At 33.6% G+C, this 24526-nt stretch overlaps 2 protein-coding genes across 3 annotated transcripts; one reads left to right on the forward strand and one right to left on the reverse strand.

Moving 5' to 3' along the window:
• Positions 1-262: 262 nt before the first annotated feature.
• On the reverse strand, positions 263-2935 carry LOC105248390 (odorant receptor 13a). Of its 2 annotated transcripts, none has more exons than XM_025406708.1 (9): positions 2546-2935; positions 2400-2465; positions 2146-2263; positions 1555-1816; positions 1358-1471; positions 1063-1153; positions 841-977; positions 403-535; positions 263-325 (listed from the first exon to the last, which is right to left on the reverse strand). In XM_025406708.1, the coding sequence occupies exons 1-9, from the start codon at positions 2687-2689 to the stop codon at positions 272-274; spliced, it is 1119 nt and encodes a 372-aa protein (XP_025262493.1). In that variant the 5' UTR covers positions 2690-2935; the 3' UTR covers positions 263-271. The 2 variants fall into 2 exon arrangements, with proteins under 2 accessions (XP_025262493.1, XP_019882173.2); XM_020026614.2 differs by having other exon boundaries at positions 2346-2465.
• Positions 2936-12653: 9718 nt separating this feature from the next.
• LOC105250095 (fatty acid synthase-like) lies at positions 12654-22539 on the forward strand. The gene is made up of 8 exons (XM_025406702.1): positions 12654-12709; positions 13606-13632; positions 13716-14060; positions 15827-18984; positions 19171-19636; positions 19770-20112; positions 20217-21703; positions 22103-22539. Exons 1-8 carry the CDS (start codon positions 12691-12693, stop codon positions 22504-22506), a joined length of 6249 nt encoding a protein of 2082 aa, XP_025262487.1. The 5' UTR covers positions 12654-12690; the 3' UTR covers positions 22507-22539.
• The last annotated feature ends 1987 nt before the right edge of the window (positions 22540-24526 follow it).

Below are 24526 nucleotides of genomic sequence, written 5' to 3' on the forward strand. Positions count from 1 at the left end.
TATTTAATAGAATTGAAAAAGTTACCTCATTCTCTTTTCATCAATCTTTTATTATATGTTAGGATTCTAATTATTAATAATTGTGACGAGATATTGAGATACACATATACATTTATCAGTCATTAAGATCATAATTTATATAAAAGTAGTAGCTAATATCATTTAAATTAATAAATTTAAAAATTTTTTTAATAATACATTTTAATAATGCAATTTTTTTGTAATAATGCATTAAATTAGACTAGTGTTTAAATTAATAGTTATTAAATAATTAAATTTGCATAGACGTAAGCATAGTGAAGTAAGACATAGAAACTTGTAATATCTGAAAATAATATAAGAAAGACTTTGCATTTTCGTCAACATAGTGATCATCAAACGTTTGTAATAATGTGTACGTACCGAGCTAAAGTTTTCCAGTGACATTACGTACATTTTACCAGCTCTTATGTAACATGGTTTAATGGCCCTCATTAACATGAATCTCAATAGATGTCTGGATCTTAGGGATAATTTGTACCAATCGCAGTTATAACTGTTAATATATTTGATACATTAATTTAGTATTTATTTTCCATTCGTTCAAATGATGATACTAATTTATAAATCATTCAAATTTGTGTAATAATAATATATATGTATAATGCACACAGATACACAGAGTATAAAATTATAAAATATTATATATTATTGAAAAATATTTCTACTTTTTCGTATTTCTTTTTCTTTAACTTTTTCTTTTAAATAAAATTTTTTTAAAAATTAATATAAGATTTGTTTTAATATTCTCATTTCTCCTTTTAATATTTCTTTTAATATTATTGATCAACTTATGCATACATTGCTTCCTGAAGTCTGCTGCTGTGATCGATCAGTCGTTGAGAAATTAAATTCAAGTAAAATATATGTATCAATTGTGCCATATTAGAAGCAATAATTCTGACAATTTCATCTAATTCATTGGCCACCATTATTAACTTAAATAATACGTGATTTTATTATAGATATTGCAAAATAGAAAGAAAGTATTATTCAAAATTTTCAAATTTATGAAATATTTACCTCAGCTGCACTGAAGCTTAAAGATATTATCACGTTTCCTAATAAGAAAAAATTGCATGTCGTATAGGTAGATGATAGAAGATCGGAAAATCTTTTGTAAAACAATGACGAAAATATATCAGTTTACTTATAAACATATAATTAAACTTATAATTAATTTAATTTACTATTAACTCACACACAGATACACAAAGATATACGCACATATATATATAATATTCTATGTAGAATTATTCAAGCATTTAAAGCTATTGTGAAAGCTGCCTTCATTTCTTAGTAAAAAATTGGCGCTAACCTTAAAGCATATTTATAGGATTTGACATATTTAATTATAATATGATAGGTTTCATCATTGGCTATATCCGGCTTAAGCATCTCAAAATCTGAGCTTCGTATATTCTTCATGTTGCTATTTAATCAAAAGATAATTTAGTTTACACAAAAAATTTAATTATAACATTTTTTGCAACTTTATTCACAGACTGGACATACCATATATTTTTAAATAATGCGCAGGTATGTTGAACGTAAAGTATAAACATGGTATCAACAGCAATCGGTATCGACACTATATAAAATATACTAATAATTCCATGAAGCATTAAAAGGTTGAAATACTTGTCCACGTCGAGAACATGTTCCAAACGATATAGAAATTTTACTGGGTATGTTTCATTTGAAGGTAAAAGCAAATGTATTCCTTTGATGACAAATGGCATTGTAGAGTAAGATATCCACATTGCATAAATTGTGACTGAAACAAATCACTTCTTTTTCTTCAGATTTTTTAAAGAAAAATTCCAAAAATTATATTATATTAATAAAAAGATTTTTTAATATGTAGGAGGCCAATGTATAAAGATTGCAACGTGATAAAACTGTTGCATTCCATAAAATATTCGATGTGTTATGTATTATAATGATTTGAAAAAGAAAATTGAAAGAGATAATGATCTTTATAAGCAAATTTATAATTAAACTTATATAGAGCGATATCGATAAATAATATTAAATTTTCATTATTGAATATTCAACTACAATATAATAAATATTTGTTAAATTTTTATAAAATTAATTACTCACTTGCATATTGTATTGTCAACGTTTTGGTTTGTTCCGCATAACTTTCTAGTATTTTTCTTTCTGGTTTAGTTTGCGTCATTTTCCAAGTTTCTTCGATGTGTTCAAGAAGATCTTTCATCTGCAACTCGAAGAAATCATTCGATTTATAATTATAAATAACAATTACATTAACTTTATGCAGTAGAATGTAATGTACGAACTTTATAGTTATTATACAAAGAGTTGATTAGCTTTATAAAAACGCTGTTATTCACCAGTAACGGCGATACATTCTCTATGATGACACTTAAATCTGTTATTCCAGCTATTAGTCCCCATAACTATAAAAAGTTACGAAAAAACAATGAGTATCAATTTTAATTTATATCGCTACCGTATATATTAAATGCATCTTGAACACCTCTAAGATAGTCAGACTGCAAATGAAAAACAGCGTAATGACGAACATTATGTTACCCTCGAGTCGAGATTGAAATGGCCATTGACCGATGAGAGACAGTAACATTTTATTGATGTAATAGTAGTGATTGTCGTAGAAAGACATTTCGTATTATCATATTATCGAAGGAAAATATTGTAACAGACGGTCAAATGTCTCGAATATTCATTCGTAGCGTAATTTATCGTTTATTTCTTTGGAAATAGATCAAAAAGAAACTTAGCTCGACGAAAAATCGCGAGAAAGTACTGTATGTAATAATGTATACCGCGGAACACACAAGAGCATTACATATGTATGAGTAATAAATCGTTTCTCATAGTCGCGCAACTCATAGTCTCACAGTCTCATTTTGCGGCATTATGCGATTGCAAATGAAATTATATTTGTCTTGCTTTATAAAGTAAGCAAAATTTATAAAGTTCAAACGAACATGTGGGATAAGAAGTAGTAAGAGAAGTATAAGATTTGTAGTTGAATGTCGAACTGTTTACTTATCTTTTTAAATGATTAAGTATTGATTAACATCATAGGAAACTTTGAACTATTCAAATATATAATGTACGTTTTATACTATAAAAAATTTACACTCGCCAATTGTTATGCAATATAATTGATAATCTTTTCCACGTACTATTTTCAGCGTCATTGATTCTATTGCTTTAACTTTTTAATAAAAATTTAAATCGCATGAATTTCTCCTTACTGGATTTATTATAATCAAACTTTTTTTCTATTAAATGTAATATTTTTCTGTAACATTAATTAAATAACTATATTCAACAATATATATATATATATATATATATATATATATATTGGGACCGTAGATTTTATTAATAGGGCTGATAATGAGATCTGGCTGGTGTTATTGGCCCACGGCATACCTTCGGCGCGATTTCTAATCAAATTTGTCTCCAGAAATTTTTGGGCGCCAGGTGCGGTAATCCGCACCACTTTAAAACAAGTAATTCGATATCTCGATATAATAAACACGAAAAACGCTACTCAATTAATCGCGACGGACGCTCGGCTAGTCCCGTCTCGGAAATGGCAGAGGGGGCGGTCCGTTTTAATAATTAACAAGGAAGGGTCGAGAATACAAGATGGCTGCAAATAAGACAAAATATTAGAATAACAAGAATGAATATATTTAACAAATAGATAAAGTTTAACACGAGACAGATTCACGTAGATATTGCAAGATATTTTACAATCGATTATAGCGAATTTTTCCGGTAGCGACGGGCCGGCATTCGAGCGCGATCACCGCGGTATCACGTGTCGCGCTATAGAAAAAAAAAAGCGTAAGAAAGTCTTGGAATGTTGCGCTAAACGAGACGTCACAGGGTCTCCTACAAATTCCGCTTGAATTATTAATAATAATGAATACCGTGATGATGCTTCTAGTAATGACATCCGTCTGTTGTAAGCCAAAAATTTTAAATATAATGACAGTAGTTAAATTCGCCAAACACGATATTAATAGAATCGATTAGTAACGTGAGTCGATCAGACAAATACAGAATTACGATAATAACTGAAGAATTGAGCGAATAAGCAATTACACAAGATAAACGATCGAACATGAACGTGAACAATTAACGGTAATAAAATATCAAAAACGCGAACAATAAACTATAATAACGAATCGAACAATTCACTTCGCAGAGATACGCGAGTCGATGCCACAACGCATCTACCGGCTATCAAATATCGCGATCGTCTTTGTGTGTGAGTTCGTTGTATTACCATCTACTTTACAAATAATTTTACAGATAACAAGAATCGCAATAAGAGAAGACAATAAATTTGACTGTCGGCGCTTAACCGGGAGAGAGGGCACTTAATATTATCGTAGCTCGAACAAAGTATGTCGGCCGGCCGTCGCATTCTATTACGCACTTCTCGTAACTCGAACTAATCTCGCGTTAAGAATTTTTCAACGGCAGCAATTTGGCATGGACTCTGTTCGGGCTATATCTACCTAATATTCTAACGATAAAACGGCCTGAGGAGATCGACGCTCGTCTCACCGATGACTCCTTGAGGTCCTTGGCTCTCTAGGCATTCACACGAAAAATCTATCTCTTTGGGCCGTCGTGCTCTTCGCTGGTCCGCCGAACAGTGACGAGCAGAAGGCCCATCGGAACTATGTCGGCAATTGATGCGTAAGTAGGCCACTTGTGGCGCTTCCGCAACCCTCAGGATCGTCGCTGATTTTAATGACTCTTGCGGCCTTCAGGGCCATATTTGCGCCTGTCGCCTCCCTGTTGCTTCGTTCTATTTCTCTCGGCTCTTTATCCACAGCTTGGTGTGAGGAGTTTTCCGGCAGCCGCCATTATTTTTATGGATGTTCGGTAGCGCTTGATCTGGTCGAGTTGACTCTGTTTCGGAGTTCCGATGTTCGCTTTTGTTTATTGGTCGACCTTCCCCGTGATTATTCCTCGTACCTACTGAGCATAAGGAAATGTACAGGAGCGGCAGCGATGTTTCAAATAGGTTTTTCCGATTTATAAAAGTAGAGAGGGGTACTTAGCTCGGCATTCTCCTTATAATCGGCGCCTCCGCTCGTCCCGCGCGTCTTCTACTCTGATGTTCTGCGCCGGGTCGAGTCACCGGATGAGATCTCGTCAACGTCCTCCCTCACGTCCACTTAATTCTACTCTTATAATTAACTCTACATAAGGGGAGGCGAGTCTACCCTCGCCTCCAATAGTCACTCTCTCTCCCTAAATCAGGAGAGAACGAGAGCCCAAAAATATTACCGGTCAGATCTCGTGATCCTTGTGACGGACCGCCAAGCGTCACATCACAATATATATATATATATATATATATATATACATACATATATATATATATATATATATATATATATATATATATATACAAGCTTTAATGCTTGTCAATCTTTTTATCATGCGGGAGATTATCGACTGCATAATAAATTGATCGGTACATAAATGTCAATTATTTGATCGACCGTATCGAAGGCCCGAATATATGTATAATAGTAATAATAATAATAACAAATATGTAACTTTAATAATAATAATAATAATAATAAATCCATACTACATAATTTCAGGTATTAATTTGCTTTAATTGTACTGACGTCCCGACCAATAATTTTCTTCTTTTTACCATACAAGTAAATTCCTTCTTTACCCTATTGAAATTTGCACAATTCCATCTAATCACAAAAGGGCAAGATTGAAGGAAATATTATTTTATTAGCATTATAATTACATTTATCTTTAATCATGGTTTAATTAATCTTACTTATATTTTAATTACTTAGTTACTTTTAATAACTATTTTAACTAAATTTATTAGAGTTATAGTATTAAATTTATAAAGATATAAAAGAATTATAAATTCGTTCACGAATAATGCATTGCACAAATGAGCGATTTTAAAACGCCTGCAAGATTCGGCGAGCGTTTATCTATCATGGAATGTAAACCATAATCACAGATAACGACCATTACTGGTGGTCCATTTCTCATTATGACATCATCTGTAAATTTCTTGGTTAATTAATTATTCTACTTCAGTAATATCGGGTCTAGGTAATAAGAACAAAAATTCAAAATTGTACATAGCCGACGTTGGAAGAAGGAAGTAAATCTATAATAAAATTGTAAGGTTCATTCATGTATTTCACACGGCGACTCGCTCTCGTTAATCAGCTAAACATAACATCCGCATATCAAGCTCTGACAGATCGATATTCCAACGGACAGTTTAATGTGTGAGCTTTTACCACGAATGGCAAAAGCTCGTGCTATTTCGCCCTTTTAGGCATATTTTATATCCACTGTCTACCACTCGAAACCGCCCCGAGCCAGGCAATGAAAAAATCCAGATGCGCCCACGGGATTCTTATCGCGGGAATGGACAGTTCGGTCATATTCCAACGAGCAAAGAAGATGACGAAATTCGCCTTATATAATCCCCCACCGACTCGTACCAAGGAAGAATAGCGCCTACCGGCCATTGTACTGGAGCACCAGAAGTTTTCTCTCCGGCCTACAGTTAGGACGAACTCTGATTTTCGCTGATTGTTCACTGCATCATTCTCTGACTTGATAGTATCTATTTATACACTTATATTTTATACAACACTTATATTTTTTACAATATACGTAGAGTTAATGGAAAGTTCTACGAGATTTTATTGAGAACCAACTCTCTACCGCCGAATTTTGAAATCTGTCATCCCTTGGAAAATTCACACTGTTGGATCTTTGACTTTCGAACGCTACTTTCGACAGATTTAGAAGGAAAGAAGAATATCAATTATTTTCCCAGTAAGTAAGGAGTAGTTAAAATTTGGTGAGTTAAAAATTATTTTAATCCTTTTCTTTAATTATATTATAATTGAAAGTAATGTCATCAATTTAATTTCTATCGAATTATTTAACATAGTTTTTTCATTATTATTTTACTTGGTATAATTATTCTGTACGGTCCTTTATTATTATAGTTCATAATTATTATTTTGGTTTATAGTTATTACGTCGATTTATATTCGTTGATTATCCAATTATTTGAGATCAATTACTATTACTTAATTATCATCAATTATTAATAAGTGTAATAAGTGAAAGAATTAATAATCTCTGTATTAATCTTGATTATTTTAATTTTATTCATTCTTTTGGCATTACTTCATAATCAATTGCGTTTTTTAGTTAACTTAATCATTTAGTTATATTATATTATTTTATTTTATCTTTTTATCCTGTTTACTCTCATTTAGAGTTCAATTTAAATTTGATAATAGATCACAATCTCCCTCATCCCCAATAAATCCGGTAAATGCAGGGTGACTGAAAAATATGGGAGGCATTTGAATAAAATAATTATGTTAACCATCTCGGTATTGTAATTTTCTATTATTTGGTAACCGGGACGTAACAGTACACATATATATATTATATTCGAACCTTAGATACGATCGATCCAAATAACTGACATTTATGTACCGATCAATTTATTATGCAGTCGGTAAAAAGATTGACACAAGCATTAAAACTCACCCTGTATATATATATATATATATATATATATATATATATATATATATATGTTGTAGAGAAAGCGCCACCGATAAACAGATAAGCTTTATTAAAGATGTGATAATGTAAGCTAAGAAATGTGTTATCAAATATTATTACGCTTTTGCTATCTCTCACATCTGATTTAATTAATACTAACTATTTTGGAGCCAACCTATAATTAAAGAAAACTTGTAGTGAGATTATATTGCGTTAACTGAAGAAAATTTGCTTAAGTGAACCATTTTATATAATTTAATGAAGAAAAATATATTTTCTTATATACGCAAGAATATATATATATATATATATATATATATATGTATATATATATTGTGACATGACGCCCGTGCATTGTCCATCACAGGGGCAAAGTGCCCGACCGAGAGAGCATTTTCGGGACCTGCGTCCTTCCGCTATGATGGAGGAGCGGTCCTCTTTTGCGATTTCTCTCTCTTGCGTTTTCTTTTGTGTACGCGCCTCTACGCGCCCGTTTTGCGTTTGCGTTTCGCGTTGGCTTTTTCAACGGATTTGGTATCGTTTCGTCTCAACCGGTCGTCAGGAGGAGGACCGCGGACAAGATGTGAGGAGATAGTGAGGACGGAGGTTCCGCCGACTAGAAGCACGTCTGGATGAATCAATTTTGTTAATTCATCCTAATTCAAATTTGTTCGCTGCCGCGAACACATGTCGGTCTCCCCGATTTATTTCATTTAATTATCGCAGCTCGGAAGAGGAGGCTCAAAGAGACTTAGAGAGGATGCGCACTCAACACGGCAACATCCCCGTGGGAGACCTCGATACGGAACGGCGTCGCGAGGATCCCGACCGGAATCGGACCGGCCCTGCACTCGAGGCCGGGAATATAATGGGAGCCAACCTGTGGAGATCACCGGAGGATTTCCCGAGCCCCGAGGAAGTCAGGCGGGACAAGGGGCGCTTGCTGCCAAGATTATCTCTCTCTCTGCGGCCGAGAATTTCCGGGGTCTATACGGCGGAATTACGTGATAAGGATCGGCCCGCGAAGGGTGCGACACGGCCCTGAGCCAATTAGATTCGGCGGGGAAAATCGGATCGCCGATGTGTCTCCCGCGGACCTCACGCTTCTCACTAGGGATGGGCGATGTTCAAAATAAAATCGATTTTAATAACATCGATTTTTAAAAAAAGAATCGATTTTGAAAATCGATTTTTAAAAAAAGAATCGATTTTGAAAATCGATTTTCTACATAAAAAAATCGACGAATCGATTAATCAAATAAAAAAATTATTGATAAGTAGGGTTATTTTATTATAAGTAGGGTTATTATATTATTATTGAATTTTTTCATATTCCCCTATGTATAAACATAAAACCCGGAGATATGTCTGCTTAAATAAATACGAAATATGTATATATGTATACAATTAAAGAAATGTACTTTTCCTCATACAAGAAATTTTGTTTGCTGATTCTAAAATATTACGTGCGTCCTAAATTTTTATGTAACAAAATCGAAATATATCCTTTCCTTTCATAACGACGCGGCATCCGGCGCGGCTTATAACTGCCAATCAGGCCGATATTACATTTGTCGTACAACAAACTTTTTAAGCGGATTGATTGGCTACAGTATAGAAAACTTCTGAAATCTCTATTTTGTAGCCAATCAATGCGCTAAAAAGGTTATCGCACGACAAATGTAATATTGACCTCAGAAATTATCTTTTTTGGATCACTGGTCACTGGATGCGTTCAGAACACATAACAGTTAAGAAACGTTACTAGATTAATCTATATTATATCGCCATATAATATATAAAATCTAGTAAATCGACTATTGTGACGCAAAAAAAATAATCTATAATTGGCTATTGTAGGCTGCGCCGGAAACCACCTCGTGGTGTAGGAAAGATAGGTATAATTATTTCGATTTTGCCTCATAAAAATCGAAAATCGATTAATCGACCGACAAAAAAATCGATGAAATATAATCGATTATTTAAATTAAAGAATCGACATCACCGATTAATCGAAAAACATCCCATCACACCCCATCCCTACTTCTCACTGTTCGGCAGATTGGTTCGAGCAATTGGTAAGGACGTAGACCCCGAGACGAGCGACACGAGCCTTTTCCAACGATCTTGGAGGATTAGTTCTGGTGAGACGAACGATTATTTCTGTAAGGCCAACAAATTTCGCTGCCGCTCGGGAGAATCGTGTCGGGCCCTCGATTTTACGTGTCGGGTGATATCGATTATTTGCGTTTATCGCACGTGGCTCATACGCCATTAACGCTTCCGTTCTTCCACGATTTCGGGAAATACTCGAATAACAGAGGGGCCGAGCAATTCGTCCGAGCTTTTGTTGCAGGACCGCTGTTTCCCCGGGAAACGCTGCCGCCAGTCACCGTGTCATATTTCGCGTTGTCGTATATTGTAAACTGTCCGCGTTTTCGTGAGATCTATCGTCGTTGTGAGCTTATTTCGTCGTTGTTTGCATAATTTGTGCGTTACGGCTGTCGCAAATTGTCAGGAAATCTTCGTGTTTCGACCGAAAATCGTCGTATTAACGTGACGTCGTTGTATTGCGCTGTACGCCCTGCTGCATTCCATCGCGCGGGGCTCGCGTATTATCGATTGTCGTCAGGTAGATCTCGGGCGGGCGAGAACAGTATCGCGGGTGCAATTAATTGCCACACCCATTAATCCGTCGACTAATAATTTAGGAGAATTCTCTTGAGCATACGGCCAAGAGCGGATCAGGAGAATGTCCTAATCAGGCGAAATATGATCTTTTTATACCGGCTAATTACCCGTGTCGGCGCGCGGCGGTGTTGCTCCTTCCGAACGGGTTAAAGCGGAACAGTACGGTCGGGCCCGTTCGGAGGGGTTCGGGTGTGCGCCGAGCGCGGGCTTTCGCCGGTCGGTCGTTCGGGCCACGTCGGCTTCGCTCGGCAATTTTCGGTCGTTTAATCACTCCAAGATTTAACGGCCCCGGTCTTTGTTTTAAGAATAAAAAATGTGGGCGCACCGCGCCCCTGCTCTTGCCCGACGGGTGTTCTGCCGGGCGGCAGCTTCCGGCTGAGGACATTGCCGGGAATTCGGAAAGGTGCATCGGAGTGCACCGTTACATATGTTATGAATTTTTTATGACTGCTATTAGTTTCCTCTGAGTGTTACAACCGTTCTCGACTTCCTCTCCTCCAAAGACCTCTCTCCAAAAGACGCAATATTTCCTCTGTAATAATATTGAGATAAAAACGAGGTGTGCTGTTAGTGGAAATTGCTGATCTGCCAATCAAAAGTGATTTTTTAAACTTTGTTCAATTTAATGGAGACTATGGTCACACTTCACGGTTATTGTAAAGATAAATTTTCACGTTTTAATTATTCCAAAAGGTTTAGTACATATTTATCGTTACGAAAATGAATTAAGATCTTTAAATGAATGTATTGAATATGCTAATAGAGCAAGTCCCAATAATCCTGTCATAGTTATAAAGAAACACATTGTTTTTTTAAATCTTATGTCAGAGAGAGAGAGAGAGAGAGAGATTTTATCGGAGGAATTGGGATTGATAGAATGCATTGCGTGAATGGCGATGTCGCGAAAAAGATATTATTACTAGTTTGATGTTAAATTTCGAGCTTTTCCGTTTTCTGTGTATGCTGTCATTGATGTCATCAATAGAAGGCTTATGGCAATCAAACTGTCAAAATATATGCATCGCGTTATATATAAGATTTACTCCACTGGAAAGCAAAATTGAAGAACATGGCTTTCATTATTCTGTTCCAGTTCTCAAGAGAATTTTAAGACAAGATTATTTCAATCATTATCTTCTTCTTGTAATAGCAATATTCATATTAAATTCCGAACAAATCATTTTCCATAATAAATATTGCTCAAAATTTTTTAAATAAATTTGTGCGTGAATTAGAACATTTGAATTGCAATTTTGTTCGTTTGTTTTTTTTTAATATCTCTCAATTTGGTACTCTCTGTTTGAGTCTGTTCAATATTTCCGACACTTATCAATGTTCTAAAAATCGTAGTTTCATGATCTTTCTCTTGCTTAGAATACGAGAATTTAAATGGTAAACTTTTAAAATTGGTGGAATGGAACGTGGCATATTGATGCAACACAAATTACAACAAAACGATATAATTACCGGTATAACTATAGTTTATAAGAAATGATTAGATTAATAAATGAAATATCAAAAGGTTCCGTTTATAGTAAAACCGATAAGTAAAAATAAATATTTCCAAATTGCTACAGTGTTGATGCTTATAAGAAATTACAGAGATTACAAATATTATTATTACTCCAATGTACAATACAAGAATTCCTAAAACGGTCTCATGGTGGTACTCCATATTTTACATTATTAAAAAATAACTGCTTACATGTGTCGCGTATAAAGCAGATTTACAGACAAAGTTTTCTGTTGTGAAATAAACATATAAATAATGAAGGTCAAATGCAATTCGTTGCTTTATTAAAACTATTCATCAGAATTGCAATAAAGAAAAAGACATTACGCGATTGTACAAAAAATTGCGATTGTGTATTTGTTGTTCGTGATGATTATAATGCAACCGATATTAATTTTTTTTACAAAAATATCACAAAATAGATAACTTTATAGCTATTTCCTAATGAAACTTTAAAATGTATATGCGTATATATGAAAATCGATAATCAAATGTAGATAGAAATGCTTATTAAAAAAGAACTAGAATAGTATATTTTTTATGTATATTTATTATCGATTTTATTATATTCTAACATTAATTGCATTAGTTTGAAATAATAAAAATTATTATCGATTTGTAAATCGAGTATTAATATATTTTTATTAGTGCTGAAAATTTCGAGGAAAATTTAAAGGTTTAAAAGAGATAAAGAGGTAAAAGTTGTAAAAACAAAAATACAAGAATTCAATTTTAATGAAACGATTATATGTGCAATCTAAAATTATAAGAAAGAATTTTTATTTTTATAGAGAGATAGAAAAGTTAAAGCAAAATCTTATTATTCGAAGATCAAGATGCCTACTTATTTTGAAGGTGATATTGTGTGACATTTTTTGTTTTTCCGATCTCTGGTTACAAACCTGAGGACAAATTTCAAAAATTCAAAATGACGGATCCAATATGGCAATCAGAATTAAAACCATCAAAATATGTATAAATACGAAAAAAAAAAACATATTTTTCATAAGTTATTACAAATTTGGTGCCAATTCGAAAAATTTCAGAGCCAATCCAATATAGACCTCATAAAAAAGGAAATTTATGGAAATCTCCAGATATAAAATTTTTATTATTATTTATATTATTATGCTTTTATATACTTATGCTTTTTTTAATTTAAGTGTCTCTTTCCAAAAATATGATATTATCAAAAAATATGATTATCGTTATTAAAAAAAATATAACTACGTTATCGTTACAGTTACAGAAAAAAAATGTAACGTCGTTATCAATCCGTTATCAAAAAATAGAAATAAAAAACAGTAATAAAAAACAGTAAATAAAAATAATGATAACGGCGTTATAAGTAACGCGTTACTCCTTGTAAAAATTTAGTGAATCAAAGAATTAATAGAAATAGTGTAACAGACACAGATGTTATTCGGCTTTAATCAATCAGTTTTGTATTGTAAGTTTTTTTTTATATTCCAGGAAAATTAGTATGAAGTTAAAAAAAAGATCAATTAATTTTCTGTTTTAAATATGATATCATTATTCATTATGTATTTGTCTTTTTATATGTTAAAATATTACGATAGAAACTTCAATAGAAATAAAGCTATACGATGAACGTAATTTCCATTAAAACAATTATATGTGTAAGCTAAAATTAGAAGAAAGAATTTTTATTTTTACAGAGGGATAAAAAATTAGTTTTGTCTGAGGAAACTCAAATTATTTGAAGATCAAGATGCCTACTTATTTTGAAGGTGATATTGTCATTGCGGGCATTTCAGGTAATTATACCTGTCTCGAATGGTTATGATACAATCACAATTTTATTATAAAATGAATATTTAATACATCGATATTTTTCCAGGCCGTCTGCCTGAATCGTCAAACATTGAAGAATTTAAGGAAAATTTAATGAATGGGACGGACATGGTCACTGAGGACGATCGACGTTGGAAATCAGGTCTTTACGGTTTATCCTCTAGATTTGGCAAACTTAAAGATCTTCACAGTTTCGACGCCTCTTTTTTCAAGGTATCTCCTAAACAAGCGCATATAATGGATCCGCAGATGCGCATTATGCTGGAAGTGACATTTGAGGCACTGATTGATGCTGGTGTCAATCCTTCTACCTTGAAAAAATCACATACTGGTGTGTTCATTGGTGTTTATTCTTCGGATGCGAATGATTTTTGGAAAAGAAAACCAGAAAGTAGGTATATTTTGAAAATTTATTGTGAAAATCTTTGTCTGTGAAAATCACATTATAAAACAATATTCTTATGTAGTTAGATTAATTTTTGAATATTTACAGTGAAAATCATATTATAAAATATTTTAAGGTCTCCTTGTACTTACAAAGTATATTAAATGTTTATATCTGTGTGATGTTGGAGTATGTATGTATGTTAAGAATCTACATCTAGTAAATAACACCATCCCCACTGCACTGATGAAAAACAGTGGCGAATGAACCTTGAACTGTCTGAGATAGTCTCGCTAGTAAAGATAAAAGTGTGTGTGATAGTTTGGAATCTATAAGATCTACAGAAAAATTTGTGCGATCAAACTTGTTCCATAAAAAGGGATTTATGCACAAAATAATGAAAAGAATGAAAGAACTGGTGTAAAGGAAATAATTATTTCTAAAAAAATGTACCTGCTCGTTGCAAATTCATATTTTTTTCTTAAAACTAATGATGTGCTTCTTTTACAATTGATTCCTTTCGTTATTCTATGTATAAAAATATTTTATGAGATGTTTTTTATGTAAAATTTTATCTAAAAGTATAATATATCTTATAAACTCTTCAAATTTTGGCTATTCTATCTTTGTAATTTTTTACGGAATATTGCGAGTATATATAATAGTCAATTTATAGGAAAAATTAAGATCATCCCATTTATAAAAAATGAAGATAACCTTAATATTTCCGAAGCCTGCACCTGGACAAAAATTATTATAGTTATGTCATAGCTCCCTTTATACCATGCAATCTTAGTTGTACAAATTTATTGCCTCAAGCTGTATAGATGTGTTGTATATGTATGTGTATAGGGTGTATGTGTTTATATATATGTTTATATATATGTTTATATATATGTTTAATATATTTTTAACACTTCCATATGATATATGGAAGTGTTAAAAATTTACATATATTAAACATATATATAAACATTACATATATTATATATATATGAACTTTTAATATAATGAGTATAAGGAAATCTTTCCTCTATCAATAGTCGCGTACGAACGAATGTAATGTTCTAAAGTCAGCACCGAAACTGTCTATTTTCGAGAGTTCCACCCTTTGAAACTTTTGAAATCATGATCAAAATGTCTTAATTTTGAAAAATTAACATATTAAAAATTTATCAAATTCGACGGAAAGACATTTTCCATTAAATTAGCGGGATCCTTTATTTAAACTAACCAACGATTTACTTACGACATATACGACATATACAACGATACTTTCGACACGTTTATTTTTGTTTTCTTCTTTTTTTAATTTAATGTTCTTTTATCACCAGTGAAAAAAATCCATGCAAAATCGAAACGTTTGGTTTATTATATTATGTTTTTTTAACATAATGAGTAAATTTTACTAATTATTACATATCATTGCAGTAAATGACGCAGTCTAGTCTAGATTCTTCTTTCTTTTTATGATTAGTTAATTTGGTTAATTTAATTAATTTAAAGTAAACATGATGAGAGAATTCAGTCAGTTAAATTGTTATCTTTAATATTATTATGCCCTGACAATCGAGGTATAAGGCCTTTCTCTAGTACAATAAATATTATAAAATATTATATTATAATTTTTTCATATATAATACATATAATACATATTACATTGTAATGGATATACATTTAGCAAAATTTCAACTTTTGCTACAAGAATACTATAAACATCAATCGATAAAATATACTTAAAATAAGCTAAAAAAATTATCGTCTGTTTGCAGGCCATGAATGGTTTCGAAGTAGCAAAGGAATGATAGCCAACAGAATCTCTTACACCTTCGATTTAATTGGACCCAGCTTTTCGGTGGATACATTTTGTTCTTCGTCCTTGATTGCTATGCATCAGGCAATCTTGGCGATACGCAGTGGCGAATGCGACGCAGCGATCGTTGGTGGATTGAATCTCGTGCTCGATCCGGTCAATAGTCTTCATCATCATCGTATGAATATACTGTCCACAGATGGCAAATGTAAATCATTCGACATCTCAGCTGACGGTTACGTGAGATCCGAAGCAGTGGTCGCAATATACTTGCAGAAAATGACAGATGCGCGCAGAGTTTATGCCACAGTAGTGAACACGGCGATAAACACGGACGGCTACAAGCCCGAAGGTATTATGCACCCGAGTGGTGACATGCAGTATATGATGTTGCAGAAAATGTACAATGAGGTGAATATCGATCCCAAAGACGTAGTTTACGTGGAAGCGCATGGTACCGGTACCAAAGCGGGTGATCTGGGGGAACTCGATGCCATCGATAAGTTGTTTTGCAAAGACAGAAAGACACCGCTGTTAATCGGTTCGGTTAAATCAAATATGGGACATGCAGAAGCAGCTAGTGGATTGAGCGGGATCGCCAAAGTACTAATTGCAATGGAAACCGGTGTGATTCCGGCAAATCTGCACTTTGCCGTTCCAAATCCAAACATTTGCGCATTGACCGAAGGACGTATTCGCGTAATCGACAAAGCTACGCCATGGAACGGCGGCCTTGTGGGTATCAGTTCATTTGGTATTGGTGGTACGAATTCGCATGTCATTCTGCGCAGCAATTCAAAAGTTAAGGTATCATTGGATCATGCTGTCGAGCCTCGGTTGCCCAAGCTGGTCGCTGTATCAGGCCGTACAAAAGAAGCTGTACAGATAATACTCAACAAAGCAAACGAGCATCGACAAAACAATGAGTTTTTATCTTTACTATATTCCTTGCATAGTGATAATATATCAGAACACAACATTCGTGGCTATGAAATACTCGCTTATGATAGTACGCGCGAGATTGTCGAGGCGAATTATGACGAGAAACGTCCCGTTTGGTTTATATTTTCCGGTATGAATACTCAATGGCCGGGTATGGGACGCGAATTGCTTCATATCGAAACGTGTCAGCGTAGTCTACAGCAATGCGCGGATGTATTAAAGGAACACGATGTTGATCTAATGAATATCATCATTAACGGTACCGATGAAACATACGAAAACGTACTGGTTGCTACCGTTTCAATCGTGGCCATTCAAATCGCTCTCATCGATATGTTAATATTTATGGGTGTGCGACCAGACGGTATAATTGGACACTCCCTTGGCGAAATAAGTTGCTCTTATGCCGATGGCGCGTTTACCCTAGAGCAAACGATTTTGGCAGCCTATTATAGAGGAAAGTCGGTCATAGAATCCGATTTGGAACCAGGCGCTATGGCGGTGGTAAACTTGAATTGGGAGGAAGTCAAGAAAATGTCTTTGACCGATATAACTCCAGCCTGTCATAATTCCGCGGATTTGGTTACCATTTCTGGCTCACCCACATCCGTGAAAAAGTTCGTAGAAGAGTTGAAGAGCAAAAATATCTTTGCCAAAATGATCAATAGCTGTGGCGTTGCTTATCACAGCAAATACATTATTCCAGTTAAATCCAAATTTCACGCTTCTCTCGATATGATTGTGCCAAAGCCAAAGCAAAGATCTACCAGATGGATTTCTAGTTCGGTACCCGAGGCCGCATGGGATAGCCCACTCGCAGAATTTTGTTCGCCGGATTACCACGTGAATAATATGCTGTCACCTGTGCTTTTTCAGGAGGCGATCGCGCATATCCCGAAGAATGCGATAACTATCGAAATCGCGCCACATTGCTTGCTACAGACAATCCTACGTAAATCGCTACCATCCACGGTGATTAATATCGGTCTTCAAAAGCTGAATCATTCAAATAATTTGATCTTTTTATTATCTAATGTGGGAAAGATGTACATAGGCGGCGCGCAACCCGACATCGCTAAACTGTATCCGTCAGTCAGTTTTCCCGTTAGTCGCGGAACACCGATGATCGGTTCTCTGGTCAAGTGGGACCACTCTGCTACATGGCAGATTCCAGATTTCAAGCATAAGTCGAAAGAATCGTCTGAAGAGCATGTCATAGAGATAAATTTGTCAAGTAAAACAGACGCATATCTAACGGGACACAAAATTGATGGGCGATTTGTTTACCCAGGCGGCTGTTATATATTAATGGTTTGGCAATTATTTGCAAAGCTACACGATACCGATTTCGAGCGACTACCAGTAGTCTTTGAGAACATATGGTTTCAGCGCATTACCTTCTTACCGGAGAATAAAACAATCAAGTTTTTGATAAAACTTGTCGAGGAAACGGGAGATTTTGTGATTCTCGAAGCGAATACGATTGTAGTCAGCGGGAATATCCGCATTGCTGAAATTATTGAGAAGAATCAGTTAAACTTACCATCGCTTCCGATGCCGTCCACCAAGCTTTTATTGAATACCGAAGACATGTATAGGGAATTGAGATTACGTGGATACGAACACAGTGGTATTTTCAAGGGATTAAAATCTTGCGACAATTCTTTCACCATTGGCGAATTATATTGGTTTAACGAATGGATTGCGTATATGGATAGTATGTTTCAATTTAAACTATTGTCCAACAATCGGAGATTAGTTTATGGCTCGAAAGTTCCTTATGTTCTGATCGATCCTGTTCTTCATAGACGATTGGTCAATGAGTTACCAAAAAATTGCGGATTGCCGATATATTACTCTAAAAATGTCAATATCATCAAATCGGGCGGTATCAAAATAAGAGGTACCAAATTTACTACGTTTCAGCGACAGCAGAAGACAACTAAACCCAAATACGAACGTTACGTTTTCGTGCCATATGAAAACTCAAGCAGCTTGGTCTTGAAAGATCCAAAGACAGAAAAAATTCACATACTTACTGTACTGTTACAAACTGTATGTGAAAACATAACGACATCGAGAATCAAAGCCGTAGAAATTGCGGATAATCGAGCCGCAGAAAGGCTTTTGGCGCCCCTTGTACACGATATTCTTTCTTGCGAACCCTTAGTCACCGTAAGTACTCGCTACATAATTTTAATGACTATTGTCGAGTTAAAGAAGTGAAATCTTACATAAATAGTTTCGAGCAATTTATAGTATAAAATACACATTTTTTGAATACATACATATGAAATATTCATAAATGCGCAAATTTTGTTATATAAGAAACCCTTGAAACAATCACTTCTATCATTTTAGGTTGATTTACAAGTAGCCGTCAGTTCCGCGTCCGATTATACGATAAGTTTCAATCAAACGGACATTAATATTAATGTAATTAAATGGGATGTGAACGATACATTTCCAGCTCAGAATATGCACCTCATCATAGCAGCGGAAGTTCTCTCTGGTCGAGCTTGCATCGTTCTCAAAAATCTTGCGGCTACCTTAAGTTCTAATTGTTTTATTCTTCTAGAGGAGACTGGTATATTCGACTTAAAGATTGCACTAAAGGAAGTGAATCTGATGTTAATTGGTAAACAAATCGACTCCTCGGATAAGAGTTATTTCTTATTGAGAAAGCGAAAAGTGAGGAAAGAACCGATCTTAATAGAGATCACAGGAAACGATTTCTCATGGTTAGCAAATGCGAAAGCGGCATTGAGAAAATTCGACAGTGAAAATCAAGATGTACTTTTTGTATCTCAAAGCGAAGAATTACTTGGTACTTATACATGTTTATATATAATTTTTGAAAAAAATTCGCGTTTAAAAGTATTTATTTAAAAATTTTTTTCGAGCTTTATCCGACAGTTGACCAACGAATCATTAGAATTCTTGTTCTTTTTTATTCTCAGGTCTAACCGGATTCGTACATTGCATACGGCGGGAGGTCGCAAACGTGCGTTACATTTACATCCAGGATAGTAATGCTCCCAAATTTGATTTATTCTCGCAATTCTACGCGAAGCAATTAGAAAAAGAACTAATGGCTAACGTCTTCAAAGGAGGTCAATGGGGTAGTTATCGGCACTTGCAATTAGATCAACATATCTATGTAAAACTAGAGCACGTCTATGTGGATACATTAACGACGGGAAATTTAAATAGTTTGGAATGGATTCAAAGTCCGTTAACGTATTGTCAGACCAAATATCCAAATACACTCTGTAGTGTATACTATGCGTCATTAAATTTCAGGCAAGTTTCAAGCATCATTTTTTTGCTCTTTCCGAAATTCTCTCTAAAATTGTAATAAAAATATGTTACCACAGTGATAAATATTTATTGATAAATACTAATAGGGATATTTTGTTGGCGACTGGTAAACTATCAATGGACGCTCTTTCATCGTTGGAGCTTGTTACAGAAGACTATGTGTTAGGATTAGAATTCTCCGGGAGAGATGCAAACGGCTGTAGAGTAATGGGTTTAACTAAATCTAGAGCTTTGGCGACCACCGTGTTGCCGGATTCCGATTTTCTTTGGAAAGTACCTGAGGAATGGACATTGGAGCAGGCGGCGACAATACCATTCGCTTATGTCATCAGTTATTATGCTTTGTTTGTACGAGGTCGATTGAAAGCGGGCAAAAATGTACTGATTCATTCTGGTGCGGGTGCCGTTGGCCTAGCGGCAATCAATATTGCCCTGCACGCCGGCTGCACCGTCTTCGCCACTGTCGGCACAGAGGAAAAACGATTGTATCTCAAGAAGACTTTTTCGCAATTGACTGACAAGCACATTGGCAATTCCCGAGATACGAGTTTTGAACAGCTGATATTGGACGAAACCCAAGGCTGTGGGGTCGATATTGTATTGAATTCGTTGTCAGAAGAGAAACTGCATGCCAGCTTACGGTGCGTCGCGAAGAATGGTCGCTTCCTCGATATTGGGAAATACGACATGTTGAATGGCAATCGCATAGATATGTCGATATTTTTAAAGAACATCTCCTATCATGGTATACTTTTAGAAATGCTGTTCGAGGATAGCGAAGATAAGCTAGAAACTGTTAGGCTAATCTCAGAGGGAATCCAGAATGGTGTAGTGCGTCCATTACCAACGACCGTATTTTCGAAGCAAAGCCTCGAGGAAGGATTTAGATTTATGACGGCAGGCAAACATATCGGCAAGGTATTGCTGAAGATTCGAGATGAAGAGCCACAGAAACATGTGCTATCGATGCAAACAACGGTAGCGGCCATATCACGTACTTATATGTATCCAGACAAGTCGTATGTATTGATCGGTGGTCTTGGTGGATTTGGTTTGGAATTGGCCAATTGGATGATCACCCGCGGCGCTAGATTCATCGTTCTCGTGTCACGTACTGGAATACGCACTGCTTATCAGATGTCACGCGTGCAACATTGGCGCAATAATGGCATCAAAGTTATCATCTCTACGGCAGACATTACAACATTTTCGGGCGCCGAATGTTTGATCGACGAGAGTAATCGATTGGCTCCTGTGGGCGGTATATTTAATTTGGCCGTCGTTTTACGTGACGCTTTGTTTGAGAACCTGCAAGTGGTCGACTTCGAGACTGTAATCTTGCCAAAGGTCAACGGTACGAGGAATCTGGACGTGGTATCGAGAAAGTCTTGTCCATCATTGGATCTTTTTGTTGTGTTCTCGTCTATAGCGTCTAGCCGAGGCAATGCGAGTCAATCCAATTATGGTCTCGCAAATTCAGCTATAGAAAAAATCATAGAACAGAGGCATACTGCTGGTTTGCACGGTCTCGCTATTCAATGGGGTGTTATAGGAGATGTTGGTTTATATATTGGTGAGACATTTCTCTATTTCTTTCTTTGAGATTCAATAATCTTAGATCTTTTTCGGATTTTATTGCCCTTTTTCTTTTATTAAATTTTATCTAAAAACTGCTTTCATTTTACTGTAAAAAAATATTCACGTAGTCACCATAATGATTTGTATGACTCTTTGAGAAGATTTATTAAATTATTTATTTTTATTATTAGAAACATTAACAATTTTTATTGGAAGAAATACATACAGTAAAATTATAGAGGAACTATTAGTAGAAGATAATTGCAGACTTATAACGTTATTAAAATTGCAGATTTCTAATATTATTACAACAAAAGCACAAATTAAATATTTAAAGCGAATAATAATCATTTTTTATATTTAATATCATTATATGATACTCTGATTTTTATAGATTCGATGAAGAATAAAAACATCGGTATAACGCGTATTGGTGTTTTACCGCAGCGTGTGTCCAGCTGTCTTGAGACTATAGACGTTTTTCTTCAACAACCATACCCAGTAGTATCATCTACAGTGATAGCCGAGAAACGCAAATCTGTAAATAACGACGACAGTATTGATCATGTCGTCCATGTCATTGCCAATATCCTTGGTATTGAAAATATCTCGGTAAATATCAATGACAGCTTCGATAAATTTGGCATCGATTCGCTAAGCTATATGGAGATAAGACAGATTCTTGAAAGAGAATATGGTATCTTATTATCGCTCCGAGAGATGTATGTTTTAACGTTAAGTAAATTATTAGACTTGTTAGCGAAAAACGATGTATCTCACAATCCTTCGACAAGTTAAAGAAAAACAAAAATGATCACAAATCTGCGGAGAGAGATATATGCTTTAATTAAAAAAATTTTTTTGTTTAATACTTTTCTTCTTAACATTTGATTTATAATAATGATTTATAATAACGATTTATAATAATGATTATATTTTAGTGTAATTTATGATTAATTGTAAAGTACTTCTAAATTAATTATATGATTTTGTTTAAAATAATTATTTTTTGCTTTTATACATGTGTTTAATATACATTATGAATACTTAAGTAAGTCATAAGTAACGAATTTGTAATATTCAACAAAACAAGAGATGTCATAGAAAAGTAAATAAAGTTGATATGAATATTATAGATTAATGCAAATATGTACGTATAAGGATCCCAGGTAGCACTTATTCGTTTCAAAAACGTTTCACAAATGTTTCTCCGAAACGTTTTATAACCGACTCTTGAAAACGTTTCTGATTGATTAAAATGTCCACTTGAAGAACGTTAAGAGATACGTTTTTTTCTAATAAAAAAAACGTTTAAAAAATGTTTAAAATACGTTTAAAATACATTTTTTTTCTTTTATTCGTAAAACATTTGATTTTTACGGAATTAATAAAGAATGCATTCATACACATTCTCTAAAAATGAATCAGTATACTGGAAACAGTAAACAGAGTTACTGATATACAGTTGATATGCGGTTATAAGTTATTATAGCACTGTGAATCGATAATATTTCACTAAAAGAATTAACATTGACTTTTAATTAGTAATATTAATTTATCTACTTCATATAAAATTAAAAATTTTATTTATATTTACATGCATATTAGAACATGAATGTTAAATAGATGATAACTTATTTTACACATCTTTAATATATAATGAACAGATGATTTTTGTTTATTCGCCGGATATGTCCCACTTATAAAATCGATTTAATATCTGAAATTCCTCTATTGAGATTCTATCAGAAATTAAATCGAAGTGATACTTTTAATTTTATCTGTTGTCTTTTGCAAGCTTTATATAATCCTCATGACCAAAACTTAAGTACGAGAAAAATAGCGTAGCGGTAAACAAACGAACTAGCGATTACCGATTTTGTGGTAAAATTTTATTTCCACTGACTATAATTAATAAGATATAAGATAAAATAACAAAAAAGAAGCGTTTCTACTAGAGATCAATGAAATACTGATTCTTAGTGATCTTATTCATATATTTGTAAATAGAAATTAAAATAGTTTTTATAATAATTATATATATATATATATATATATATATATATATATATATATTGTTATAGTATTTTTTTTATTTTTATAGTAAATTTTATTACTTTTAAAAATTGTATATACTTCTTAGAAAATATTAAATTTTATTTAAACTTTACAAAATAAAATAAAGTTAATATAAAGTTAATATAATAAGTTAATATAATAAAGTTAATATAATAAGTTAATACAATAAAGTTAATATAAATGTAATTAATTTCTCAGTAAAAGTTAATTAATATATAAAAAAAAATGATGTACATCAATTAAGTTATATATAAGAATTGGTTTGCATAGAAATGAAAAATAATTATTTTAACAAAGTGCTATAATATTTTTTTAAATTTAGAGTTAAAGCATAAATTAATGTAAATTTTTGCTGCAATTTATTTCCTTATTTTAATTTCTTTATTACATGATTACTGCAAATATAACTGCATATGGTAAAACCTATGTTATCTATCTATGTCATATATTATATGTGATTTATTATACCAACTGATGCCACAAGCGTGTTTGTCTATAAATTAATAAAAAAAATAATTGCTAATTGCAAATTACATATTTTTTCTTAGACACAATCATATGTTTTTTTACACCATCTGATTCCTCTCATTATTTTGTACGTAGAAGTATTAAGGTAAGGTAATCGAAAAATGAATATTTTACTACATATTTTATGGTTTATGTAAAATTAAGAAATTATTTCAAACCTCATAACTTGAAAAATATTTTATTATAATGTTTTGGAAAGCTCTGGAGATAA

The sequence above is a fragment of the Camponotus floridanus genome, unplaced genomic scaffold (genome assembly GCF_003227725.1).
Source record: "Camponotus floridanus strain SB8 unplaced genomic scaffold, Cflo_v7.5 scaffold152, whole genome shotgun sequence".
In the NCBI taxonomy this organism is placed as follows: Eukaryota; Metazoa; Arthropoda; class Insecta; order Hymenoptera; family Formicidae; genus Camponotus; species Camponotus floridanus.